Source organism: Diabrotica virgifera, chromosome 8, assembly GCF_917563875.1.
Source record: "Diabrotica virgifera virgifera chromosome 8, PGI_DIABVI_V3a".
In the NCBI taxonomy this organism is placed as follows: domain Eukaryota; kingdom Metazoa; phylum Arthropoda; class Insecta; order Coleoptera; family Chrysomelidae; genus Diabrotica; species Diabrotica virgifera.
The window spans coordinates 203,739,646-203,751,723 of NC_065450.1; the positions used below are offsets into that span (position 1 = coordinate 203,739,646).

At 35.4% G+C, this 12,078-nt stretch overlaps 1 protein-coding gene across 1 annotated transcript in view; it reads left to right on the plus strand.

The window, feature by feature from the left end:
- LOC114325640 (nose resistant to fluoxetine protein 6-like) overlaps positions 1-12,078 on the plus strand; it is an 80,526-nt gene that overhangs the window by 18,191 nt on the left and 50,257 nt on the right. The window contains exon 4 of the mRNA XM_028273753.2: positions 1,469-1,563. Coding sequence (XP_028129554.1) covers positions 1,469-1,563 — 95 coding nt within the window. The remainder of the gene's footprint in view (positions 1-1,468; positions 1,564-12,078) is intronic.

A 12,078-nucleotide genomic window follows, 5' to 3' on the forward strand; every position in this document is an offset into this window, starting at 1 on the left:
TTTACGTACGGTAAAATGGGGTCACTTGCCCGAAATTTTAAGTTTTACTAACATAAATGTTATCCTAATAATGCTAATGTGTTCGCGCTGAAGTATGTGAAATTTCGGTACTTCACGCGACGCTATTCCAAAATATGATATTCTTCACCCTTAGCTTATGTATTTTTTATTTAAAAAAATGTGGCAATCTAACCCCCATTTTGGGGTGAGTTTGCCAACCCATTTTAAACACATATCTTAGCAATTTAACAAGCTTACAGGGATCACTTTGCCATCTAAAGTGTTAAAAACCTTATGTAAGTACCTACCAAAAGAAATCTATTTAAAATTAAAAAAAAAAAACACCCAAAATTTATTGCAAAACATTTATTTCATATTACATTATGTATATGTAAAATGTTTAGGCTGAATATGTAAAACATAGTTTTTGTTAACAAAAACAAAAGTAGCTAAATAAACAAATATTCTTTCAAAGGCTAATATTAAGTAAAAACAAATAATTAGTTACGTAGGTACCTCATATTAGGCACCCTTAAAAAAATCTTTTTTTATCTGCCTATATAGGATTTTTTTTTAACTAATGCCTCGACAACTAATGGCCATTGGCATGGTAGGTACGGTGAATTTTTGCAGTTAGGTACCTAGTGTCATGTGTAGTGTGTGTTGAGTAAGTGTCTTGTTACTTTGCAAAGTCGACGTCATTGTCTTTGCAAAGAGACGCTAATTGTATCCGAACGTCTGCGGTTTTTCCGGTGAGTACCGATCCCACAAGGGCAGAAACTATTGTCATTTATTAATTTATAATAAACGAAAAATTTCTGACCCTGGTGAGATTCGAACTCACGACCATCCGGACCTCACGATCCAAAGGTAGGCGCTCTTACTACTGAGCCGCAGAGGGGGTTATATAGGATTAAAATCTTTTATTGATTCTGAATCGAATGTGAAAATATTCCTTGAAGAGGAAAGATAGACTGGTTTTGGTAATACGGTAATAATCTCATTTTTAGGAATATTGCTTATGTCGTCTATGACAGGAAAAGCAAATTTTTTATTAATTTTTTTTTCTTAAAAACTGTACTCCAAAAAGTCGTCGTCTTCATTACTTTCCACGCGTAGTTGATACACAATGGTATTGTCATTGGCGTTACAGATTTGAACTCGAACTCCATTGCTACCAAAACGTTATGAAAAATAAAACTATTATATTAATATGAACAATATGGTAAAGTCACCGGTTCAGGTAAAGTGACCCCACTTTACGGTACTATTTTCTGCTTTCCTGAATGATGAACCACTATAGAAAATGTATTAGAAATTTTTCTAAGCTACCTTACGTTTCGACAATCTTAATTGTCATCTTCAGAGCTGAAGATAGAACAAAACTAAAGATTCGTTCTCTTGAATTTTATTAATATCCTAATTTTATGTCATATTTTGAATTATCAGTAAAAAATTCCTTTTTTAGATTTATTGTGTTATTGTGCTTTGTAATAGTGCTGGGATGCTCAATATATGACATGATTACCAGAGATGACGACAGATACATCTCCAGAGTACCGGGTAAGTGGCTAATTAAGATATTGATATAGGTATCTCTAAAATGTGAATTTTGATTTCGAAAAAATTGTGAAAAATCATTAATAAGAAATGGAAAACAGTCTATATTAATGTTGATGTAATACCAACAGAAAAAAAGTGGTTAAGAATAAAGCAATCAAAATAGATATAACAAATTCTTCAGTGAGAGCCAATTGCTCGCAAATATAAAAGTGGTTAAAAAATATTATCATCATCATGGCATCTACACTCCTAGCGGAGTGATTGCCGCCCTCTTAGCCCTCCGGGCTCTTCCGATCCGTTTGTCGCGGTGAATCAATCCGCATCAACATTTTGGTTTTACAATTGGTTGTGTAACTTGGCATCTTCTACAATTTTTCTCCATTCTCTAACTCCCATTTTCTTAAGGTCCTCGACTATCTGGTTCTCCCATCTAGTTTTGGGTCTTCCTCATGGTCTGCCTAATACAGGTCTCCATTTGGTCATTTTCTTGATAACGGTTTCTGAATTTTTCCTTTTTATATGTCCCATCCATCTGAGTCTCGGTGCCTTGATAAATCTGACGATATCTTCCCTTACAGAAGTTCTCTTACTTCGTGATTCGTTAGTTTTATAAATTCATTATTACCTAAGATTAGTGAGCCTGCTATCTTCCGAATTATTTTTCTTTCTAGGATCCTCAATCTTTCTTTCTCTTTCTGTATCAGACACATTACTTCAGCACCTGTGATTACTGGTGTAATTTCTGCTCTGTAAATTTTCAGTTTAGTATTCTGAGTAAGCTTCTTACCTTTGAAGAAGTTGTTGTATTTCCAGTAGGTTCTGTTTCCTGCCTGGATTCTTTCATTAATTACGATACTTTCATCATTAGTTCGATTAACTCAGACTCCAAGATATCTAAAGTGTTCTAGCTTGTCAAACTCATATTAACGAGTATTTAAACTTGTATTAATGGGATTTTTTCTTGAGCATAGTAGGTACTCTGTTTTGTTTTGATTTATTTCTCTCTTGGATGCTTCTTTACATAACTTCGTAAATTCTTCCTTTAAAATGTTTAGGTTTCTGCTAATTAATGCTATGCCGTCAGCATACGCCACAAGTTGCAACGTCGATGTTATAATTGTACCTTTTACTTCTGTAGCTCTGATTGTTCCTTCTATGGCGACATTAAATAGTGACTTTGATAGAGAGTCGCCTTGTCGTAATCTACTTTCTATTTCTATATTTTTGGTGATTCCGTTATCTGTTATTATTGCTGCAGGATCCTTCCATTGTCATTTTCGTAAGCTTTATAAATTTCATTGGTATATCTAGGCTTTCATGTCTTCTATTAGGTCGGGTAAGCTGTCAAAGGCTTGCTTGAAATCTATGAAAATTATGTGTAAGTCGATATCATGTTCGCAAAATTTCTCAATAGGGGTTTTCATTCAGTCATTTGTTTCGAGCTTCTGTCATATTTCGTATAATCCGTGTATATTAATATTATACACAGATTATACAACATATGACAGCAGCTCGAAAGAAATAACAGTCGATGAAAAGCCCTATTGACTGTGTGATTATGTGAACTGCGTCTATTTTTGACCTTCCCTCTCTAAATCCGTGCTGTTAGTCTCCTATTATTGTAGTTTCAATGTATTTTGAGAGTTTTTGTCTGATTAATGATGTCAATATTTTGTAGCAGGTGTTTAACAGTGTTACTCCTCTATAGTTGTTGCATTTTGTGGTGTTCCCTTTCTTTAGAATCGGAAATATCCATACAGTTTTCCATTCTTCGGACATTCTTTCTTCTTCCTAAATCTTTATTATTAGGTCGTATATTATCCGTTGTATATTTTCCGTAAAAAATTTTATAAATAACAAAATAATATCTTGGCTTTAATTTAGAATACTTTGTAAGTATCAAAAATATGAAGAGGCCAGTTCAACAGTATACAGGCTAATACAGAATGTTGGCATTCGTTAACAATTTATAATCATAACGAAAGGAGCCAATTAAACAAGGCGATATCAGGAGATGATATCAGCAGTAAAAGTTCAAAACGACTCGTCAACCCCATTTGAAATACAAAGGGGGTTAAGGCAGGGAGATGCACTGGCGTGTCAACTTTTTAATGTAGCATTAGAAAAAGTCGTACGAGACGCTAATTTAGATAGCAGGGGAACAATAATCAATAGATCAGTCAAAATTCTAGCATATGCAGACGACGTGGACATTATAACATGAACCAGAGCGAGAACTGCGGAAATCCTAAACGAGCTAGTAGCAGCAGCAGAACGAATGGGGTTACATATAGATCGAAATAAAACCAAATTCATGGCGACTAACGCAAACCACAAGAGCTGGAAATGTTGACGCAGATCTAATCATCAATGACCAAAACTTCTAAGCGGTCAAAGAGTTCATATATCTAGGGACATCGGTTAATCCCAATAATAACACATCAGGGGAAATAAAAAGACGAATAATAATTGCAAACAGGTGTTATCATAGTCTATCAAAGTACTTAGCTAACAAATGTCTCTCAAAAATCTCGTATAAGGCTTAGTCCCCGTTCTCACATATGGATCAGAGGCATGGACGCTAACTAAAACAGATGAATCTGCTCTATCGAAATTTGAAAGAAAGGTGCTACGCAAGATATTCGGAGCGGTCTGTGAGAACGGAATATGGAGGTGTAGATATAATTTGAACTGCAAAATATCTACAAGTATACGTTTGGTGGGAAAGATATTATCACTATAATTAAGCGAAACCGCCTGCAGTGGGCAGGACATGTAGCGCGGGCCCCTGAATCGAACATGATAAAAAAGATTCTAACAGCGCAACCCGTGGGAATGAGAAGACGGGGTAGACCAAAGCTGAGGTGGATGGACGGGGTAGCACAAGATGCCGAGAAGATCGGAGTCGGCAACTGGAAAATGCAAGCAAGGGACAGAACAGAATGGCGTAGAAAGCTTGAGAAGGTCGAGGTCCTCTAAGGGCTGTAGCACCAAGATGATGATGATGATATCAGGGGATAAAGACCCTGTTAGGGACATATCTGTAGACCGGAAGGTCTTTTGAAAAACATCTTAATATTAAAGGGGGAAGACTGGGAAACGGGTCCGTCAGTAACGGCAAACTAAATTTAGTATACAGGCGGCGCTCTGTTCATTCCTTCTATACGATCAGATCGCTTTCTGGTTGCTGCCATGAATTTAACAGCCATTGACTCTTCTCATCTCCTGTGTTTCACCTTGTGGACAAATTTTTTGATATTTTCTTCTCTCTCCCATTTTTCTCTTCTATACATTGTCTATAATGTGTCTCTCACACATTCTCTTCTATAGAATTCCTCAATTTTCATCTGCTTCCACGTATAATCCGAGGAGGTCTGGATACCTTACACTAAATCCCCCTTCACTCTTGCGTCAGAGGCATCCTCTGTTACCAGGATTACCAGCAAAGTTCATCGTCCGCTGCCTTTAAAATTGCTTTTTCGCGGATCATTACCTTTTCATAAACTTCCTCTGGCATTCTTGGTCTCATCATCATTCTCTTTGCCTTATCCCTATTCGGGGTCGGCTTCCCTAATTGCATTTCTCCACACAATTCTATCTTGGGTCATATCAATGTTAATCCTTTTTACCAACATGTCCTGCCTTATCGTCTCCCCCCAGGTCTTATTTGGTCTTCCTCTCCTACTCCTTCTAGGAATCTGCACTTCAGCTATTCTTCGTATTAGGTAATTAACGTCTCGACGTTGAACATGACCAAACCATCTTAACCTATGCTCTCTCATTTTGGCATCAATTGGTGGCACACCTAGGCTTCCCCTAATTTACTCATTTCTAATTTTATCCTTCTTTGTCACCCCACTCATCCATCTAAGCATTCTCATTTCCGCCACATGCATTCGTTGTTCCTCTTTCTTTTTCACTGCCCAACATTCAGTTCCGTACACCACGGCCGGTCTTATGGCTGTTTTATAGAATTTTCCCTTCAGCTTCATTGGAATTTTTCTGTCACACAACACACCACTCGCTTCTTTCCACTTCATCCATCCAGCCCGAATTCTACTGCATGCATCTCCATCTATTTCTCCATTACTTTGTAATGCCGATCCTAGGTACTTAAAACTATTGCTTTTCACAATCATTTCACCATCCAAAGATACCATTTTATTTGTAGTGACTCTGCTGTAGTAACTCTTGCTGTTTTTGTCCTACTAAGTTTTAAACCTTTTTCCTCCAGAGCTTGTCTCCACTGTTCCAGTTTTTGTTTTAAGTGTCTTTCACTATTTCCTATTAACACTACATCATCAGCATACATTAGGCACCATGCAATGCTACCCTGTAGTTTCGCTGTTATCTGGTCCAAAACTAATGAGAATAAATAAGGACTAAGCACCGAGCCTTGGTGCAATCCTATTTTCACTTGAAATTTATCAGTCTCTCCCACACCTGTTCTAACACTAGTCGTTACTCCCTCATACATATCTCTCACAATCTTTACATATTCGCCAGGGACTCCTTTCTTATTGAGTGCACACCACAGAATCTCTCGAGGAACTCTATCATATGTTTTCTCAAGATCAATTAATACCATATGAGCGTTGGTCTCCTTATTCCTTCCTATATTTTTACATCAGTTGCCTTACAATGAAAATTGCATCTGTTGTTGATCTTCCCTGCATAAAGCCAAATTGATTATCAGATATTTCGGTTTCTTCACGTATCCGTCTATCAATTACTCTCTCCCATATTTTCATGGTGTGGCTAAGTAGTTTTATAGCCCTGTAGTTTGTACATTGTTGTATGCCTCCCTTGTTTTTGTAGACATGTACTAATATACTGCTTCTCCATTCGTCTGGCATTTGTCCAACTTCCATAATTCTATTAAATAGACCTGCTAGCCAACTTATTCCTGTCTCTCCCAATGCTCTCCATACTCCCAGGAATATCATCTGGCCCGACTGCTTTTCCTTTCTTTATTTTTTGAAGCGCTTGAGAAACTTCCTCGTTTGTTATTCTGGTAACCATTGCTGTTACTGTCTCTTTTAACTCCACAGGCTGTAGGCTGTCTCTCAAATTCTTCATTTAATAAACTGTCAAAATACTTTCTCCATCTCTTTTTGACATGCTTTTCGTGAATTAGCATTTTATTATTTTCATCTCGGATATATCTAAGCTGATTAAAATCTCTTGCTTTCTTTGCTCTCTGTTTGGCTATTTTACATATCTTTGCTTCGCCTTTCCTGGTATCAAGTTGATCGTATAGGTTTGAATACGCTTCTGCTTTAGCTTTTGCTACTGCTACTTTCGCTTCCTTTTTGGCGACCATATAGTTTACCTCTGGCATTCTTGGTCTAATACGTACAATTATTTCTTCGATTTGTTCTGCCTTCTCCATTTTATTATGTAATTCATTCATCCTCTTCTTTATACTTTTGGGCCCCCTTCGCCATTTATTTATTTTTGTCACAGTTGCCTGTTTGATCTCATTCTTCGTATTTGTCACTTCCCTTGTTAGGTTCGCCAACTAGTCGATGCTTCTCTTCATTTTTGACATTCCTTTCTGTGTTTAACTTCTTTTTAAATTAATTTTACGTTGTTTATCATTTCCACCTCTTCTTAAGTAATCTTTTTCTTCGTGTAATTTGCTTTTCTTTCTTTTATTAATACTGGTCGTCCAGAGACTCTCATCATTACTTTCTCCCTATGTGCGGTTTCGGATATCATCGTTACCACGCTGGAGGAATCCTGCATAACTGAGGCTACAAGGCGATTCTGCCCACCTTTTAGGACATAGGTGTATTTTGAACGTTTTGATCATCTCCCTTATAACAGTTAGTCTAGGCGCCAAATAGAGGTCACCGTGTCATTTTCAATTCTGATGGACAAACTCAACGGTTTCTTATGGATTTTGGGCTGCTGATTACGAATTTCGAGCGGGGATTTCGATCCGAGTGGTCAAAAAATTGTTATAAACAATTTAATTGTTTATAAATTGTTTATAAGACTCTGGCTCATAAACTAAAAGAGTTAAAAAAATATTTCAATCAAAATTTGTTCCCTAATAAAAAACGAGGAAACAACCGTTTACTAAACTTAAATCCGACAATTAGAACTCAAGATATTGTAAAATTAGTGCACAATGCAAATTGCAAAATAAGTATTTTTCGAAGCTTTACCGATCGTAACTCGGCTTCTGCGCATGCAAATGGGCCTTATAAGGTGTCCTTTTAAAGCTTAATTAAGAGGCTTCCAAACAAAGTTTGCTAAATTATTTGATCTTCATTTGTTTTAACGTTATACCCGTATGAAGTTATAATTTTCTTAAAAAAATTGTACATTAATTTGTTTATAAACGTTTCAAGCAAACTTGAGCTATAAACATTGATACTTTAATTGACAATAATGATAAAACAACTCAAAAGGAACAATTTGAACTTACGAAAATGTTCGTGAGTTTATTTTTGGCTAAGATGTCGATATTTTAATGGCGCGCTATGAGGCGCAAGATTGGCTCACAGTCAAGTAAGTATGTATTCTTCGACGCTTTATCGATTGTAACTCGGCTTCTACGCATGAAAATGAGCCAATATGTGATATCCATATAAAAATGGATCGAGTTCTTTTGCAGCATCATCATTGCATATAAAACGAGCATTTATGATGTGGCGGCATACACACAATTGACGGGCCTTGATGATGCTGCAAAAGAACTAGATCCACTTTATATGGATATCATAGATAAATTAGACTCTGAAGCCTAAAAAAGTTTTAGTTTTACTGCCTACAAGAACAGACTTGTACCACCATGTAACTGTTAAAATTTCGCTAAGAACTTATGTAGATGTAAAAAAGCTGATATTCCCTGTATATCTCTATGCAGATTTGCAGATGCATGAAAAAAAAATGTTTGTAAAAATAGTATTAATAAATAATATCAACTTACTTTTTAGTTATACTTCTGAAATATTAGTTTTTAATGTTTTTTCTCATTTAGTGCAAAACATAGAAGAAAATGTAAATAGAATGAAAGGCGATACGAGGTACAGTATGATGATTTAATTATAAGAATTATATGATAAAATTTTATTAGGATCTTCAAAAATGAAAAATGAAGATACCGTATGTACACATAGAAATTTTAATTTGCATCGAGAAGTTAACGCGTGAACCTTTACGCGGTGAGCCGATCTTGCGCCTCATAGCGCGTGCCATTAAAATATCGACCTCTTGGCCAAAAATAAACTTATGAACATTTTCTTAACCTCAAATTGTTCCTTTTGAGTTTTTCTATCAGTATTGTTTATTAAAGTATAAATGTTTATAGCTCAAATTTGCTTGAAACCCTTATAAACAAATGAATGTATAATATTTTTAAGAAAATTGTAACTTCAAACGGGTATAACTTTAAAACAAATGAAGATCAAGTAATTTAACAAACTTTGTTTGGAAGCCTGTTAATTAAGCTTTAAAAAGACATCTTCTAAGACTTATTTTCATGCGTAGAAGCCGAGTTACGATCGATAAAGCTTCGAAAAATACTTACTTTGCAATTTTCAATTTGCATTGTGCACTAATTTTACAATATCTTGAGTTGTAATTGTTACATTTTAGTTTAGTGAACGGTTTTTTCTTCGTTTTTTATTAAGGAACAAATTTTATTTGAAACATTATTTTTTATCTCTTTTAGTTTATGAGCCAGAGCCTTATAAACAATTTATAAACAACCAAATTGTTTATAACAATTTTTTGACCACTCGGATCGAAATCCCCCCTCGAAATTCGTAATCAGTAGCCAAAAATCTATAAGAAACCGTTGAGTTTGTCCATCAGAATTGAATATGACACGGTACCCCCCTTGCGCCTAGACTAAGTAGTACGTTCTTTAAAGGTAAAATATTGCAAAACCTCTAAATTTTAAAGAACCGCTTGGAATGACATGAAATTTGGCACACACATAGCTAACAAGTCAAAGAAAAAAGTGATATTGTGGCGATATGTGCTTTTGCCCTAGGGGTCAGTTTTACCCCCTTTTGGGGGTGAAAAATATATGTTCGCAATAAGTCCGGAAATGGATAAAATGACTAATTCTAAGCAACTTTTGTTCTATAAAGTTTTTTCACCAAGTTAATACTTTTCGAGTTATTTGCGAGTTGAATATGTTAATTTTTCTACAAAATAACCACGTTTTCAGACGGTTTTTCGCAAATAACTCAAAAAGTAAGTATTTGGTCGAAAAAAAAACTAATCAAAAATATAGCAAGTAAGAAAGTGAAAAACATGGTGTATATATTATTAGGTCACTATACCTAGTAGAAGCAGAGTTATAGCTAATGAAAAATAGGTTCATATTCGTCAAATTCCAAATCGAATATTTTAACGTGCATAACCAAAAAACGAAGCATTATTTTGGGAAAAACTCATTTTACCTTTTTTAAAGTATTTGAAAAATTCTTATTTTTGTTTTTTAAAAAAAATTTTTAGCTTCAAATGTAAACATTACGCTCAAAATAAAGTTGGTCCCTTTTTTTGTAAGAAATCTGGAAATTCACCCCCTAATTAGCATTTCAAATGAACTTAATTGTTACTACTTAACAAGTTTTTTACTCGCGTAGGTATGTATTGATTAATATATGATCAGTAAGTTTCATTTCAGATAAAGAAGAACAGTTACAGACTTGGGCAATTTACATAAAAGATTTGTTTACGGATTATCGTCATATTTCTACGAACTCTCTTGATCTGAATGGACCAAAAATATTGAAAAGTGAGGTGATAAAAGCTATAGATCAAACGAAAGATGGGAAAGCAACAGGATGCGATGAAATACCAGTCGAATTTTTAAAAGTTTTTAACGAGAACAACATGAATGTAGTATTGAAACTGTTCAATAAGATATACGATACTGGTCAAATTCCATCGGACTGGTTGAAATCTACATTTGTGCCCCTTCCCAAGAAATCCAATTCTAAGATGTGTAGCGAATATCGCCTTATAAGTTTAATGAGTCATACCCTTAAAGTATTCTTGCGTATTATCCATTCCAGAATACGAGCCAAATTAGAACACAGCATAAGTAAAACACAGTTCGGTTTTAGATGCGGTTTTGGAACTCGAGAGCCCCTATTTGCAATACAAGTCTTGATTCAAAAATGCCTGGATCAACAGAAAGATGTTTACGCCTGTTTTATCGACTATGAGAAAGCATTTGATACTATCAAACATGACAAACTCATAGAACTATTACATCTTTCAGGACTTGACACTAAGGACATCCAGATTATAAAAAATCTATATTGGAATCAAACAGCCCACATAAAGAATGGACATATGGTGAGTGAAAACATAACCATTTCTAGAGGGGTTAGACAGGGCTGTATTCTTTCGCCACTGCTTTTCAACGTGTACACGGAACAAATATTTCTAGAGGCACTAGAAGAGTACAATGAGGGCATCAAGATTAATGGCGTACCAATAAGTAATTTTCGATATGCAGATGATACTGTTATACTAGCCGATAACATCGAAGATTTACAGATGATGCTAAATAGAGTAAATACAACTGGCAACCAATTTGGACTGAAGATCAATAGAAAGAAAACTAAATTTATGGTGATCAGTAAAAAGAACATTCAACATATCGACCTGAATATTGAAGCCGAACGTATTGAAAGAGTACACCGATTTAAATATCTGGGATATACAGTAAATGATAAGTGGGACCCAGACGTAGAGATTAGGATCCGAATTGAAATAGCAAGATCCAAATTCATAAAAATGAGAAAGCTCTTAAGCAACCGCAACCTAAGCGTTAACCTCCGATGGCGCGCCACAAAATGCTATGTACTCTCTACGCTACTTTACGGAGTAGAAGGGTGGACGTTAACAGCAGCAACTATAAAGAAGTTAGCGGCTCTAGAAATGTGGCTGTATCGACGCATACTGAGAATTCCTTGGACAGACAGAGTGACCAACACAGAGGTATTGAGACGAATGGGTAAAGAGTTGGAATTGTTAACAACTGTTAAAAGGAGGAAAGCGTCATACCTGGGCCATGTGTTCCGTAATGATAAGTACAGTCTGCTACAGCTTATCGTCGAAGGCAAGATTGAAGGTAGAAGAGGTTTGGGCAGGAAGAAGAAATCCTGGCTGAGAAACTTGAGAGAATGGTTTCAAATACCAGAAGCTGCGAACATAATACATGCGGCACAAAACAGAGAAACCTATCGTTTGATGGTCGCCAACCTTCGGTAGAAGACGGCACATAAAGAAGAAGAAGTTTCATTGGTTCAAAGTCCTTATTTTTGAAAGAGCTGTAGTTAAAAGGCCTTGAACGAGTCACTTATCACGAGTGTATGCAAATTTAGAAACACCGAATCTTAACCAATTTTTGTCTAACTTTTTTTATTGTTTAAGATTTTTGGTATCTCTAACAATTTTTAAGTTATTTTGAAAAAAAGCATTTTTTTCAAAATTAAAATTTTTAAAAATTTTATTTTAAAACCAAATTTTTTCGAAAAT